General features: G+C 39.3%; 1 protein-coding gene across 9 annotated transcripts in view; it reads right to left on the minus strand.

The window, feature by feature from the left end:
- The window catches only part of si:ch211-278a6.1 (SRC kinase signaling inhibitor 1), a 271,162-nt gene that overhangs the window by 105,576 nt on the left and 147,997 nt on the right, over positions 1–17,589 (minus strand). For 8 of the 9 annotated variants that reach the window (XM_049467595.1, XM_049467590.1, XM_049467596.1 and 5 more), the window contains exons 3-4: positions 8,387–8,416; positions 2,723–3,036 (exon numbers count right to left, since the gene is read on the minus strand). In XM_049467595.1, coding sequence (XP_049323552.1) covers positions 2,723–3,036; positions 8,387–8,416 — 344 coding nt within the window. The remainder of the gene's footprint in view (positions 1–2,722; positions 3,037–8,386; positions 8,417–17,589) is intronic. The other variant, XM_049467593.1, reaches the window with a different exon arrangement.

The raw sequence follows: 17,589 nt of genomic DNA on the forward strand, positions 1-17,589 counted from the left end.
ACAGGTTAATTTATAAACAAGAGACAGACGAGAGGCAAATGGAGCTGAAGAAGAGCAGAGCACTGAACAGCAGCAGCTGGAGTGCTAACGTGTCTCCAGATGGAGGGAGAGATGGAGAGATGAGAGAGATGAAAGAGGGATATTTGAGGTTCAGAAAGAGAGAGAGAAAGAGAGAGAAAGAGAGAGAAAGAGAGAGAGAGAGAGAGAGAGAGATGCGTGTGTGTATAAAGGGATTATGTACAATCCCTCCTGTGTGGAAAACACCCCAGAGCGTATGCGCTCACTGCACATTAGCATGAACACACTCCTAACATATGATAATGCTCTATACACTGTTTGTATTTGTGTGTGTGTGTGTGTGTGTGTGTGTGTTTGTCTGTATTTCAGATATTGAACCCATTGCTGTTACAGATTTATTGGTTTTATTTTTTTCCTCCAGATTATGGAGGAACATATAAGGAATCATGTAGTAAATTTAAAAGTGTTAAACAACCCAAAATACTCTGTGAAGCATTAAGGCGGTTCTCATCTAGGGTGCTGTTAACTTGCAGTTTGTGGGGCTGGTAACTCCAATGAACCTATCCTGTGCAACAGTGGTAACTCTTGGTCTTTCCCTCTTTCCTAGGGCAGTCCTGATGAGTGCCAGTTCCATCATAGCGTTTTTGACGGTCTTTGCGTCTGCAATTGATGATTGAGTTCTTGAAAGTTTTCAGATTGACTGACCCTTGTTCTTCATGAGTCATTCTGTTCATGAACTCTTGACAGGTTCAGCACAGCTGTTAACTGAAAGCCATTCCAGGTGACTCTACCTCATAAAGCTGACTGAGAAAATCCAGCCAAGCCTCTAGTATAAAGCACCCAGCTTTGAGCTGTGGAGCCATGGAACTGTATACTCTGGAAAGATGAGGTTCCATTAAAACTTTTTCAGTACTTTATTGTTTATAATTAAAGTAACTGTATAACAGGGTATTGTATAGAGTGAAGTAAATCATTTATTTTTTACTTCTAGTGGTAATTTGGTGTTAGACATGACTTTCTTCCAGCATGAAAAGTCAAATGATCTGTCTGGGATTGTATGTTATATTTATATTATATTTATGTAATGATAAGGATATTACTTCTATTATAACTTATATGTATTTATTTGTTGATAAATTATTTGACACGTATGGAGCGGACAAGTAGTTTTATCATATAAGCTAGAATTCAAAACTGTCTGTTTACAGGTGTATATACAGGTTTATACTAGAGCATCTCAAAAAATAAAAAATAGTTGAAAAGTTACTTTATTTCAGTAATTTGGTACAAAATGTGAAACTCATATATTCTATAGATGTTTTACACAGAGTGATCTGTTTTAAGCGTTTATTTATTTTACTGTTGATGATTATGGCTTACAGCCAATGAAACCCCAAACATTAGAATTTTAAATTATGTAAGACTAATTGGTACTATTGGAAGTGTGGGCAGCGTGCCACATCCTGCTGGAAAATGAAATCCACATCTCCATAAAAGTTGTCAGCAGAGAGAAGCATGAAGTGCTGTAAGAATTTCAGTGAAAACACTGCACTGACTTTGGACTTGATATATAACACAGTGGATCAACACCAGCAGATTACACGACTCTCCAAACCATCACTGACCATCAGTACATTTTACATTTCATTTAAAAATCAAGGGATCAGAGTCTGGAGGAAGAGTGAAGAGATACACAGTTCAAGCTGCTTGAGGTCTAGTGTGAAGTTTCCACAATCAGTGATGGTTTGAAGAGACATATCATCTGCTGCTGTTGATCCACTGTGTGAGATGCACTAGTAAATACTAGTGATTCCTTTTGTGATTTATGTCTGGTGACGCATAAGCGGTTTTATTTAGCGACATAAACACAGCATGGCTACTGTTCAGAGTTCAGAATTATAGTTAATTTATTAACAAACACTCAGTACTCCCCGTTCTTCTTTTTTTATCTCTCTCTCTTCCTCTCTTTCACACACACACAAACACACACTTTGACTGCTATCGTCTCCCTCTCATCTGTTGATGATGCTCCATATTTCCATGCTCCATATTCTGTTTAAAACTGACCTATGGACACTCATCACATCAGAAACCCGAGTACATTAATTAAAACCCCTAAATATATACTATATACAGTGGTTGGACAATAAAACTGAAACACCTGTCATTTTAGAGTGGGAGGTTTCATGGCTAAATTGGAGCAGCCTGGTGGCACATTGCACCAGTAAGAACAGAGTGTGAAGGTTCAATTAGCAGGGTAAGAGCACAGTTTTACTCAAAATATTGCAATGCACTCAACATTATGGGTGACATCCCAGAGTTCAAAAGAGGACAAATTGTTGGTGCACGTCTTGCTGGCGCATCTGTGACCAAGACAACAAGACCTTTGCGATGTATCAAGAGCCACGGTATCCAGAGTAATGTCAGCATAACACCAAGAAGAACCAACCACATCCAACAGGATTAACTGTGGACGCAAGAGGAAGCTGTCTGAAAGGGATGTTCAGGTGCTAACCCGGATAGTATCCAAAAAACATAAAACCACGGCTGCCCAAATCACGGCAGAATTCAATGTGCACCTCAACTCTCCTGTTTCCACCAGAACTGTCCATTAGGACAATGAATTATTGTGGTCTAAAACCAGGTGTTTCAGTTTCATTGTCCAACCCCTGTATACTGTATGTATGTGTGTGTGCAGATGTACCTGCTCCCTTGCGCTCCTCTCGGACGCCCCCCTCATGCTGCCGTGTGAGGGGGATGGTGAAGGTGGTAGAGAGTGCTGTGGTGTGTATTTGTTCTTCAGGTGCTCCATGAAGGCGTCTCGTTTGCGCTCCATGTCGGCTTTGTGCAGGTTGCTGAGGGCCTCCAGGCTCTGGGCGGCGATGACCGTGTGCCGGTGTTCCGATGTGTGAACCAGACCCACGTTAGAGAAGCGCCGTCCGTTCCCCAGCGTCCGGTACTCGCGGGGGTACTCCAGGTCATCAGTGGACATGATGTGGCCCCCGCCACGCTCGGGGTCTGGAGAAAAAAAAGAGGAAGAGGAGAAAATTCAGTACGTGTTAGAGTGTTTTTTAAAGCTATGTTACACATATGTAGGTTTTTTTTCAGTTACAATATATTAAGGTGTTACACATGTAACAATAATGCAGTGCTGTTCTTTATCAGAAATGTTTTGTTGATATAATACACATACTTAACAACTGTTCCCTGGTGTATTGTTGCAAAGATCACATGCACACATAAAGAGGAAAAATCTGCAACTGTGTTCCATCTGTTGGAAATTGCCATTTATTTAGCCGTACAAAATGTTAGCTATAAGCTAGCTAATCTTCGTGACAAGCTAGCTAAAATACTAATGCTCCCGTGGAGAGAACTACCGTTTGTAATGAGCTAGCTAAAATACTAATGCTACCAGGGAGAGAACTACCGTTAGTAATGAACTAGCTAATCTTAGTGACAAGCTAGCTAAAATACTAATGCTACCGGGGAGAGAACTACCGTTTGTAATGAGCTAGCAAATCTTAGCAACAAGCTAGCTTACCTTGGCGACAAGCTAAATTACACACTAATATTACCAGGAAGAGAACTAAAGCTAGCAACGAGCTAGCTAACCTTAGCGATGAGCTAGCTAAAATACTAATGTAACCTGGGATAGTACTAAATCTAGTGACAAGCTATCTGACTTTAGCAATGAGCTAAATTACACACTAATGTTACCGGATAGTGAACTTTAGCAACAAGCTAGCTAACCTTAGGGACAAGCTAGCTAAAATACTAATGCTACCAGGGAGAGAACTACCGTTAGTAATGATCAAGCTAATGTTAGCAACAAGCTAGCTTACCTTAGTGACAAGCTAAATTACACAGTAATGTTACTAAGAAGAGAACTAACGCTAGCAACAAGCTAGCTTACCTTAGTTACAAGCTAAACTACACACTAACGTTACCAAGAAGAGAACTAAAGCTAGCAACAAGCTAGCTTACCTTAGCCACAAGCTAAATTACACACTAATGTTACCTGGAAGTGAACTGAAGCTAGCGAAGAGCTAGCTAACCTTAGTGACAAGCTAAATTTTGCACTAATGTTACCAAAAAGACAACTAAAGCTAGCAACAAGCTAGCTAACCTTAGTGACAAGCTAGCTAAAATACTAATGCTACTGGGGAGAGAACTACCGTTATTAATGAGCTAGGTAATCTTAGCAACAAGCTAGCTTATCTTAGCCACAAGCTAAATTACACACTAATGTTACCTAGAAGTGAACTGAAGCTAGCGAAGAGCTAGCTAACCTTAATGACAAGCTAAATTGCGCACTAATGTTACCAAAAAGACAACTAAAGCTAGCAACAAGCTAGCTAACCTTAGCGATGAGCTAGCTAACCTTAAATACTAAGCTAGCTAAACTACTAATGCAACCTGGGAGAGAACTACCATTAGTGACGAGCTAGCTAACTAGCTAATGAGCTGAGCTGATGAGCTGTTTGAGACCAAATTGTAATTTTTTTTAACATTTTGAAATTTGATTTTTTTATTTTTAAATCTTAATCTGGTCCCGGTCTTGGTCTTACCTCAGACTCGGCTCTAGCGGTCTTGACGACTACACTACTGGTTACACACTATTAAGCAACTGTGTTGCATTGCTCTTACAGTATTATTGGGATACATTACTATTATTATTATTATTATTATATTTGTGTTACAAACTATTATGCAATCATGTTATTTAATCATGTAACATACTGTTACATACTGTTAAGTTACAAGTGTGTTTAACATGTTAAAATCATGTCATATTGCTTTTACATTTTTTTTATTCTGTTTCATTGCAGTCTTGCAAACTATTATAAAATGCTGACATTACAGACTATTATAAAATCATGTTACATTGATGTTACACTTTATAATCCAATGATGTTACATTGCACTTGTACAATACAGTTATCAATCATTTTTGTGTTAAACACTATATTTTACACACAGATACATTATTTGGTTATTTACAGTATGATTACACACATAATTATAGCCATGCTGTGTTTCTATAGGTACACATGTATTATGTACTGTATTATGTATGTGTTATATACCCACACACACATGACCTGCAACACACATGCAACAACAAATGATGCACACATACAGACAATCACACCCCCACAATCACACACAACTATAATTATTAGAATCATGCCCACCATCACCCTTTCATACATGCGCGGCTTTACACACACACACACACAAAGAGAGAGAAAAGGACAGAGGCAGTAAAAGACAGAGCGAGAGAGACAGAGAGAGAGAGAGAGAGAGAGAGAGAGAGATGGGATGAGCTGTTAGACAAGTGTGTGTGCGCGCCCCCTGCAGAGTTATTGATCTTGGGTTTAGGTGAAAAGAAAAGAGGCAGAGTAAAAGAGTAGAAGAAGAATTAATGCCTACATCAAACAAAGTGAAGAATGGAGCCGAATTTCCCTGCCAGGAGATTCTGTTGCGTTTTGCCGGTTTGTCATTTGAAGTGCTGTTTATTGCTTTCTGAACATGCACACACTCACACACACACTCACCCAATCACACACATAAACATGTAAATGTTTCAGTGAAATTGTTGGGAGAGCATAACCAAAGACGTACAGAAGCACACGCAACACACAGCTTTCTGCACATCCGAGAGTTGCACACAAATCCCATTAAATATACTCAAAGTCGTGCAGTAAATCTCTAGTTCTACTGTCAGTCTCTATTTAAAGCTCGGTTCTCAGAGCTTTTCAGGGGGTTGGGGTGTACAGTATGTGGTTATTGAAAATGTGTTTTGATATATGTTTTTCACAAAAAATGAGCCAATGCCAATGAGTTTGAGTTAGAAAAAATATTGTTTTTAGTATCATTTGATGAAAAATGAAAACGGGTCCCACAGACCCGAACACCACACAGGGGTTAAGACAGCCTCCAGCAGAAGTATGAAGAAAAGGCTTGTGTTGTCTTGTCTTGTACTGGGAAGTTAACACAGTAAAACAGAGATTCACTTACTTTTTCTAGCCTGCACTGTGGATGCACTGGAGTCCTAAAATATGGCTAAAATATGGTTATGCACCTTAAAGTCAACGAAAATGTGTAATTAATTGCATTTTAATTATTACATTGTCGCTGTGTTACTATGGTCAATAGTTAAATATATTGCTGTGATGCATTTTACTCTTTTTTAACTTTGCACTGCAATATTACACACTGTTAGATTGTTGTTACACACCATTATTCAACCCTGTTGAAGTGCTAAACACTATTATGTTGATGATACATTCTGTTTTTTAATAATATTACATTGCAATTGTGTAGACACTTCTGTCTTGTTACTGTTACGTGCTATAATTCAATTGTGTTATTTGTTTAAGAAGTGGGGGCAGGTAGGGTAAATGTACCAGTAGGTATAGCTGGTTTTTAAACAGCAAACAAAGATCTCCTGGTTGACTGGTTTAGTCTCCTGGATTGACATAAAATGTTAAGCAGGGAGCTTGGAGCAGGGATAACTTCCTTGACTGTCAGTAGGTGTGGTACAAAAGGTACAAAAGGTACAGAAAATCAGAAGGTTTGTTCATTCAAATCTGGACAAAAGCTGAAATTTTGGGGGTGAGGGACTGAAGGTAAGAGAAGAGGGCTTGGGACCAGTGATTTGTTGGGTCATGCATGAAGTCAGGGTGGAGGAAGTGTCAGTTAAAAAAAGTGAGTTTGAGCTTCAAATGTTGCAGATTTGATTACCTTCACTGGCATGATGTGCGGCCAGGGAGAGTAAAGGTACAGAATTTATAGAAGAGGGAGAGTCAAAGTTAGAGAAAAGGGCTTGAACTTGTATGAATTCAGGGTGGATTTGAGATTTGAAGGTTGCTAATTTGATTCCCTGTACTGACAGGATGTGCAGCCAGGCAGAGGAAAGGTATAGAAAACTAGAAGGTCGCTGATTCAATACTGAACTGGCAAAAAGATGAAGGGTAGGGGAGTCAAGGTATGAGGAGAGGGATTGTGCAGAAGGTTGCTGGTTCAGACTCCTGGAATTGCATGAAGTGGGGGTGATTCATGAAGCAGTAAATGACCATTTGAAAAGAGGTTTGGGTTTGATTCCCTGGACTGGCAGTATGTGCCTCCAGGAAGAGTAAAGGTACAGAAGTTATAGGAAACACAAGGTTGTCGGTTCAATTCTGGACTGCCAGAAAGCAGGACGTAAGGATGAAGGGGGTTCAAGAAGTGGTTGCTAATTTGACTCCCTTCACTGGCAGGATGTGCAGCCAGTCAGAGTAAAGGTACAAAAGGTATTGAAAACAAGAAGGTTGCCGGTTCAGTTCTGGACTGGCAGAAAGTTAGAGGGTAGAAGAAATGAAGCTAAGAGAAGAGGGCTTTGGATCAGAAGCTTGTTGGTTCAGTCCCCTGGAATTGCATAAAGTGGGGGTCCATCATTAAGCAGAGGGTGACCATTAGAAAAAGGGTTTGAGACGCCCAAAGGTTGCTGATTTAATTCCCTGGACAGGCAGAAAGAGGGGGCAGGGGGTGTGAAGGTTTAAGAGGTATAGAAAACCAGAAGTTTGCCAGGTCAATTCAGGCAAAAAGTGAGAGTGGGTGACTGAAGGTTAGCAAAAAGTCTTGGGTCCAGAAGGTTGCTGGTTCAGTCTGCTGGACTGGCACAAGGTCAGGGAAGGGAGCATGAAGGAACAGTGATCAGAAGTGTTTGTGCTCAGTATTTACACTTAAGATGCCCTTGAGCAATTGCTCCCCTAGCGATGAGATCCCAATTGTGGCAATGCCTCCTCTTCCGGATGTGTGTATGCTCACTGTCAGTAGTCCCTTTCGCCCATTTACTGCCACAAATGGGTTGAATTATGTTGCGTTAAAAGGCTACGTGTGGTTATTACATGTGTCGAGTAGGTTATAATAGCATTTGATAGCAGCATTGAACAGATATGACCTTGCCGTTTAAAAGTGCAGTGTGCACTGCAGAAAACATCGCCTGTGGAACATTTTCGTTTGCAAACAATACGGTTCAATAGGGGCGAGTTTCGGAAAGGCTATTCATTTTTCTGATAAACAAAAGCAGCCTAACCCTCCGCACAACCTCCCCCCCTCGCTCGCTCTTGCAGTCAACCCTGTAATTTATGAGCCAGTGTTTGCTGCTGTGAAACATGCCACACTGACAGCGCTCAGTGTCCCTTAATGACCCTTCTTAATTGCAAGCAAGACACACATAAACACACACACATACACGCTGACGACAGAGTGTTATGCAGAAATGAGACTGTGATTGGCGAAGGTCAATGAAACACGCGGGACTGGCCAAAGAAAGACTAGACTGAGCAGACAGTAGATTTTGATTGGCCGGGGTGCAGTTTACCTTGCTTCGGAAAGCAGGCCCCAGCGTTAGCTGAAAGAGAAACATCAGCCACAGTTAATGTCATCGATCGCGCAAACACACACGCATGCTCATTCTCTTGCTTGCTGAAAACACGCAAGATTTCAAATGCATTCCATTCTCTCGCATGGCATGAAATCAAATATTGATGGGTCAATAACATGAATTAGACATTAAATCCCAGCCCTCGTATTGATTCACTTCACACATGATGGAAAAGTCTCACTGCAGCTGGTTTAAACAGGGTGTTACAAGCAACTCTATAAAGCTAATTTTGTGTTCTAAGCAAATCAAAGCTGTGTGTTTATTGAGTAAAAAAACAAAACAGGACTCTCAAGGTCAGAGCAGAGCTGAGCAGTATGAAGAAAAAGTTATTAGGCCTGATTTAGCAGGTATATCGTTTTGTCAACCTTGTATTGTATACTTCATGTACAGTAATAGCAAGCATGGGCTCGGAAGGTTCTTGGTTCGATTGCCTGCACTGCAATGGAAGGTCACCAGTTCAGTTCCCTGGATTGAGAGGGAGCGACTGTCAAGTAAAAGGGCTTAAAGGTTGGGACTTAAAGGTTGCCAGTGTAATCCCCTGGACTACCAGGATGCGGGGGCAGAAGGAGAGAAGTCTAAAGAAGTGGGCTTGGGAATTGAATACCGAATTTCTTGTTTGATTGCCTAGACCAGGAAGAGATTGAGGCTTAGAGAACCATGTCTGGACCTGGAAGGTCACTGGTTGGATTCTCTGGACTTGTGGAAGTGAGAGCAGGGGGAGTTCAAGGTCAAGGAAGTGGACTTGGAACCAGAAGGTTGTTGTTTTAATATTCTGGGATTGAAGTGGGAAGTGGGGATGAAGATGGTGAAGGTTAGAGAAGTGGTATTGATAATAGAAGATCCCAGGTTCAATTCCCTAAAGTGTTTGGATGTGGGAGCAGAACATTGCAGGTTCAATACCCTTAACTGGTGGGAAGTGGGGGTGGAGTCAGAGACGGTCAAAGTAGTGGGCCTGAGACCTGATGGATGCCACTAGGTTGTTGGTTTGATCCCCCAGTCTGATAGAATGGAAGAAGAAAAGGTAAGAGAAGTGAACTAATAACCAGGTGGTTGCCAGTTCAATACCTTGAACTAGTGGTATGTGGACGAGAGGGGGAAAAGGTTAGAGAAATAGTCTTGGGACCAGAAGGTCACCAGTTAGATCCCCTGGACTGGCACGAATGGGGGTAGGTGGAATTAAAGTTACAGAAATGGGTTGTAAGACCAGAAGGTTGCCATTTTTACCCCCGAAACATTCCTGGCTCAGTTGCCCATGTCACAACAAGGTGGGTGCCCACCGCTATAAGTCTATACAGTATGTGCTCTATGCCTGTTACATACATGATTAGCGAAACAAGGCTGCGCCTTCATGCGCAAAAAACATAATGAAAACCTCAAGGTCGAAGAAGAGCTAAGCATTATGAAGGTGTGTCTCATTGATTTTCCAGGAGATGATATTAGATCAGACTTAGCAGGCTAAAAGGTCCATTGAGTTCTATCAACATTCACTGCATGTAATAGCATTTTCTCTCTGAATAATATGCTAATCGAACATTTTGTGGATACGCTCTGGTTTGAGCAGGTTGAGATGGAGCCTGGGAAGAACACGAAGTCTCTTCCCTCATGCCTGAGGGCTGGATTAGAGAAACGTCTGGAGAATAACCACACCATTCGGCACATCACCAAACCACTCTCTCTCTCTCTTACACACACACACACACACACACACACATTCACAGATATACACACACACACATTGGCTCAATCTACTGTCCTTATTCCTAGACATGCAAAACCATAAAAAACCTTACATACAGTAAATGCAAGTAAATCTCTTTGGAGATACATTGATTTCTGCACTGATTACTAATAAAATGTAGCCTGAGCATTATCAATATCACAACTACCACAGTTCAGTTTGTAGTAATGTTCTTTATTGAGTATGCTCAGAAAAATCCAGAGTGAAGGCAAAAGTATGCAGAAGTATGATAAAGATACAGGGGTTGGACAATGAAACTGAAACACCTGTCATTTTAGTGTGGGAGGTTTCATGGCTAAATTGGACCAGCCTGGTGGCCAATCTTCATTAATTGCACATTGCACCAATAAGAGCAGAGTGTGAAGGTTCAATTAACAGGGTAAGAGCACAGTTTTGCTCGAAATATTGCAACGCACACAACATTATGGGTGACATACCAGAGTTCAAAAGAGGACAAATTGTTGGTGCACGTCTTGCTGGTGCATCTGTGACCAAGACAGCAAGTCTTTGTGATGTATCAAGAGCCACAGTATCCAGGGTAATGTCAGCATACCACCAAGAAGGAGGAACCACATCCAACAGGATTAACTGTGGATGCAAGAGGAAGCTGTCTGAAAGGGATGTTTGGGTGCTAACCCGGATAGTATCCAAAAAATATAAAACCACGGCTGCCCAAATCACGGCAGAATTTAATGTGCACCTCAACTCTCCTGTTTCCACCAGAACTGTCCGTCGGGACAATAAATTATTGTGCTCTAAAACCAGGTGTTTTAGTTTAATTGTTCCACCCCTGTAGTTGTGTTGTCTTGTCTTGTATTTGGAAGTAAACACAGTAACAAAGAGATTCACTTACTTTTTCTAGCCTGCACTGTGAATGTTTACTCGATGTTCACTTATGTTCTAAAATATGGTTAAAATATGGCTAAAATATGTGCATGTGCTCGAGAAGATGTACACTGAAAGTAACGAAGATGTGTAATTAATTAATATAAATCTAATCAACAGAACTCTCAACAAGACCATCTGAGGTTGCAAAAGATGTCCACAATGTGTTACATTGCAACCATCTGCTTTATCAATAATTCATAGGCCAGCATTGCAATAGTAATTAACAAACAATATACCGGACGTCGCTAGTGTGCCTTTAATATGCTATAAGCCAATATCAAGAGCGGCCGGGTCATATTCCACTGCATCTCCAGCAATAAAGATCTTTAATCTTCTTCACCACCAGCAATATCAAATCATTTATAAAGGTTATCTCAGAGGGGATCTTGGTCATCTATTCTACTGGCTAGCTCGACGATGCCACCACAGGCCTCGTGCATTAGTCTCATTCCTCCACAGCCAGCCGAGGGCACTTAGGAATTCACTATTTGATGAATAATTCACATATTATTTCAATAATGCAGCATTAATCTGAAACCAGTCTGCAGTTTATGAAGTATGATTGGTGCTTTAAACACATAAAGGAGTAATGGAGGGCTTGAAGAGAGGCTAAATTGAGTGACCTTGTGGTTAATATTGTTAGCATTGAAGGCTTTAACACACGCACACACACATACACACACACACACACACACACACACACACACACACACACACAAACACACATTCTTGGGGACAAAAGAAACTGATGTTGAGAAACTGACATTGGCTCTGACACAAAATTAGCTTGATGAATGGTGTAGCGTTAGTGCTAAGTGCTTTCATTAGCTGTGAGGATGTGGTCTTTCTTCTAAATGAGTGAGTGAGTGTGAGTGTGTGTGAGTGTGTGTGTGGTTGGTTTTTGATTGTATATATGGATGACTATGTAATTTAATGAATTAGATAATTTCTATCAGTAGGAAACCCTTTGGTTTCCAAAAGTCTTTAGTAAAGGCTTCTGATTTCTGTAAATAAATAAAAAAGTCAATATTTTTAGCTCATTTTATGTAGTATTACCTAGGCATGAAAGGCCTAGGCAGTATTATTATTCTAATAATACTGTACATTTACTTCAGCCATGCTATTCTAGTCACACATTTACCTAGACAGCCTACCAAGCTAACTCCCTCAGCAGTGCTATTTTCGTCGTAAACCTACCTCAGTAAGGGAATTATAGCCATCAATTTAGATAACTATTTTTTTGCAGTCTACTAATCATACATTTATTTTAGCTATGCTATTTTATTTCCACATTTATCTAGCTAGCTCTGGATAAAATGTTTTTGTTAATTTTAGCTTAATAATGCTATTCTATTCATAGGTTTATTTCAGCTAAGCTATTTATTTCCATGCTATTCAAGTCAGCTTTTGGCCAAGCGGTGTTATTTTCATTATAAATGTACCTCAGCAGTGCAATTTAATGTACTTCATCCTCAGTATTGATGTTCTATTCCTAAATTTACTTCAGCCGTGCTATTATAGTTACACTTTATCTAGTTACACAGCTAGCTATCTGCAGTGATATTTTCATTGTTAGTTTATGTCAGCAGTGCAATTTTAGTCATACATTTTGTTCAGTATCCTGTTCATACTATACACTTACCTCAGCAATAGTCATGCACTTAGCTTAAAACTGCTATTATAATCATATATTTATTTCAGCTATGTATTTTCTTGCTATTCTAGCTACCATTTAGCTAGCTAGCTAGCTAGCTAGCTAGTAGATACCTCAGCAGTGTTATTTTCATCATACATTAGTCATACATTTAGCTATTCTAATCATAGATCATTTCACCTATTTATTTTCATTCTTCTAGTCACCATTTAGCTAGCTAGCTAGTACTTACCTCAGCAATGTTATTTTCATCATTTTATATCAACTTAGATAAATAGTACTATTCTAATAATTTATTTACTTCAGGAATGCTATTCTAATCACAACATCAGTGCTATTTCTATTGTAAATTTACCTTAGTAGTGCAATTATAGTCATATATTTTGTTCAGTATACTGTTCATACTACATTTTATCTTTTTTATTTTATTATTTTATTCCCACATGTGTCTAGCTAGCTAGTTACCTCAGCAGTGCTATTTTCATTATATATTTTCCTCGTCATACATTTAGCCTAACACTGATATTCTATTCATAGATTAATTTTAGCTATTTATTTTCATGCTATTTATTTTCATCATAAATTTACCTCAGCATTGCAATTTAGTTATAATTTATTCACAGCATTGCTATTCTAATCCTAAATTTACCTCAGCCATGCTATTCTAGACATTTGGAAAAGTTAAAAAGTTGTTTTTGCAGTAAACTGCAGTACTGAGAAAGTACTGACGTTTCAATGAATCCAATTTTGTTTGTAAGGTGAAGTACTAACAAGAACTTACATGCTAAAAAAAAAGCACTGACACAGAGGAGAGATGTAGGACTGACACAACACAAACACAGAGGAGTGTTAACAACCTTTGAGACACGAGTGCAACATGAATTCAGCCTCTCCTCCACTCCATCTCTCGCTCCTAACAAGCTACAGAACGTCTGACAGAAACCAGATATAGAACAAAGGTACGTAGCTAGCAATGCTACAGCTTTCTCTCTCTCTCTTTAGCTCTCTCTCTCTCTTTCTCTCTCATTCTCTTACTTCTTTATACTCACACAGATCCAAACAGCACACCCATTTGCTTAGTCATGTTTGGAAAGAAAACAAAAAAAGCCACAAGAAATGCCAGTCTGAGATACAGTAGGTCTAAATGAAACTCTTTCATGGCTGGGGCGTGGCTAATTTGCATGAGGCTGGGAACATTGAGGCTGGATCAGGATGCAAAATGTTTATCGAGTATTTTAATTTGTTGTTTGATGTATAAATGGTAAGTGTTAGACTTTGATTGAGGTGTAAAATGCTCAAATGCTGTTTAACATGCTAATTTACCAACACTACAGAATGAAACAAGCAGATTGTCTGTTTAAATATAAAACAAATATGGCTTATTAAAACAAAATGATGGAGTCTTATTTTATTGGCTGGTTTAATGCTGCATTTGGGTGAGGAAAACATTCTGAAAAAAAAACCCTAAGAATTCTAGAACACTGGGGCAACACATTATAGAACCCAGCAAATAAAAAAAATGCTTAAAGTATTTCAAAGTATTCCAGCATTCTAAAAAACTAGAACAACATTGCTGCATTCTAGAACTCAATCTGACTCCTTCTAGAACACCAGAACATTTAAAAACACCACAAACTTCTGGATCACTAGTGCTCTAGAACTCTAGAGCACCCATACGTTCTACAACAACACAGTAGCATCCTAAAATCATAGTACATTCTAGATCACTAGTGCACTCTAGAACACCCAAGTATTCTACAAAACGTAAACAAAAACTACTATTCTTTTCAGAGATTTACTTTAGCCATGCTATTTTATTCACACCTGTGTCTAGCTAGCTATATACATCAGCAGTGCTATTTTCATTATACATTTTCCTCAGCAATTGCCATACATTTAGCTTAACATTTCTATTCTAATCATACATTTATTTCTGCTATTTATTTTCATGATATTCTAGTCAACGTTTAGCTAGGTAGCTAGAAGTTACCTCAGCAGAGATATTTTCATCATAAATTTACCTCAGCAGTGCAGTTTAGATATACTTTATCCTCAGTATTACACCTTAAATTCAGAGTTTTTTTTATTATTATTAAAAAAAAAATCAGCACTGTAGATTAATACTAAAGGCATCCAAACTATAAAGAAAAGCATATGGAATTATATTGTAAAAACAAACTAGAATATATTTTAGATTTTAGATTGTTCTAAGTAGACAACCTCTTGCTTAGATAGAGAAAGTTTTGCACATCGTCAGGCGTCACCTGGAATGGCTTCAGCTGTGCTTAACTTGGGTAATGTCAAAACAGTCGCATCCTAGAATCCGAATACATGTTAGATCACTAGTGCATTCTAGATCTGTAATGCCTAGGGCTGGGCAATTTATCGATTTTATCGATTAATTTAGATTCACAGTTAAGGACGATGTGTTTTTATGAAAATCGATTTTCTCTGAGTTTTAATTTCCACCACTGACGCTGCCCTGTGGGCTCCTGTACTTCAGAGTGAGCTCAGCCCCGCCCCCCTCTCACCCCTCTCTCCGTCTCGAGCGCGCCCCCACCTTGCCCCGCCCCGCCCCCCAACACACACACACACAACATAACGGCAGAGCTTAAGAAAGGAGCAAATAGCTCCGTGATCTAGAGTTGGTTCGGACGTGGACCAAACAAGTCCTCCTCACTGTAAGGTGTGTTTAAAACCGATTGCTTCTAAAAGAAGCAGCATGACCAATTTATTTCAACACCTTAAACAGAAGCATGTAGCGGAGTGGGAGAAGTGCTGCTATTATCAGAATGAACGCAGCAGCAGCACTAGCACACCATCCAAAGTAAAACATGTCCCTAAAACATCTTCCAACTGTGTACCAGGTTCTGTAAAAACTACAGACTTTTTACTTTACTTACTTAATAGCATATTAAATTGTACTTGTTTTTTATTTTGTCAGTTTTATTTATTTCTATTTGCTTTTTGAGGGTGAGTTTATTTATTTTTTTAAGTTTGAGGGTGCATTGTGTCAGTATCTAAACTATGAAAGCTTTCTAAAATTTACTAGATGTTCTCACTGTTTACAATAGTTTTTACTATTGGCTGTTTTTGCTTGCACTTTAACCACAAAGGGGAAAGTTAAGTGAAAACAAAATTAAAGCTTGTTTTTAACCATTTTTATCATCAGTAATTAAATTTTTAGTAGGGGGGAAAAAATCGATTAAAATTGAGATTTTTATTTTGGGCCATATCGCCCAGCTCTACTAATGCCTCATTTGTGTGGAGACTGAAATATAGTTTTATTTACAAGTGAGAAACAATTTACCCTTTTAGTAGTTTACTATTCCAATTCTAATCCTATATTCACTTCAACCACGCCATTCTACTTACACATTTGGATACAAAAAGCAATGTCATTCTAGTCATAAATGTTCCTTAGCAGTGCAATTTTAGTCATAGGTTTAGCTCAGCAGTGCTATTAAAATTATGCAATTAACTTTAGCCGTGGAATTTTAGTCACACATTTAGTTAAGTACCAAGCTAGCTTGCTAGTTACTTCAGCAGTGCCAATTTAGTTATACAATTAGCTCAGCAGTGCTGTTCCTGGAATATTCTGGAATATTCTACAGATCTCTGTGCTTAGTGGTCAGATTCTCTAGCAACAACTGAATGGAGTGAAATTGGAATTTGGAAAAGAAATACAAGAGAAATATTGCAGATAAATATGACATAAACCATTTGGCACCAAGTCTAATGCCATACGTAGATTATAATTGTAGAATGTAAGGTTGAGGCTTTTAAAGTTTGAGATGTGGAGCAGTGGAACTGTGTTCTCTGTTGTTTTCTGGAATGGTGGCGCTCCATCCAATACTTTTTACCATACTAACACTCTTGATCCCAAAAGCAATACTTCAAAATCTACTAGAAAGCCTTTCTAGGAAAGTGAAACAACGAATAAGACATATGACATATTGTGACCTATATGTTAAGAATGAAATGCTACCTTAATGCATTCCAGAGCACTTTTATCTCCTTAAACCCTACAGGCTTTTGAATATAATCCCATTAGAAACATAATTTTCATTGGCCCTAGAATAGAGCCTTGTGGAACTCAAGGAACAAAATCTCATAAGCTAAATAGCTATGGTATAGTTTTCACTCTAAGATTATTAAAGACTATTAAGAAGTACACATCAGCGGCTCTACTTCCTCAGGAGGCTGAGACGAGCTGGACTCGGGAGCGCAGTCCTCACCTCCTTCTACAGATGTGTGGTGGAGAGCGTCGTGTGCTCCAGCATCAATGTGTGGCATGGAAGCTGCTCTGCTGCAGACAGGAAAGCACTGCAGAGAGTGGTGAAGGCTGCACAGAGGATTGTTGGAGTCAGCTTCCCCAGCACCATGGACATCTACACCTCCAGATGCAGGAAGAGGGCCACCTGCATCAGGAAGGATCCCACCCACCCAGCACATGCACTTTTTGTCCCGCTTCCCTCAGGACGGAGGCTGCGGAGCATCAAGTGCAAAACAACCAGACTGAGAAACAGCTTCATTCCGGAAGCTGTAAGACTCTTAAACTCCACTTAACAACACACTGCACTGACACACAAGGACAATTACTGCACAAACACGGTCACTTTACCCGCACTGAGACACTTTATTTTCTACTGCTCTAATTCATTTCATGCTGCTATAGCACATTTGCACTCTGGACTTGTTGTTGCAACCTGTCTACTCTTTCTATTTATTTCATTTGGGGTATTTATCTTTAACTATTTTGTATATTCTATTTTTATTGTATTCCTTTATTGTACTTTTATCTATATATCTATTAATAACAGCTCTTGGGTGTAAACTGGATCGTGAGATCACAATTTC

This window comes from Astyanax mexicanus, chromosome 19 (genome assembly GCF_023375975.1).
Source record: "Astyanax mexicanus isolate ESR-SI-001 chromosome 19, AstMex3_surface, whole genome shotgun sequence".
Lineage (NCBI taxonomy): Eukaryota > Metazoa > Chordata > Actinopteri > Characiformes > Acestrorhamphidae > Astyanax > Astyanax mexicanus.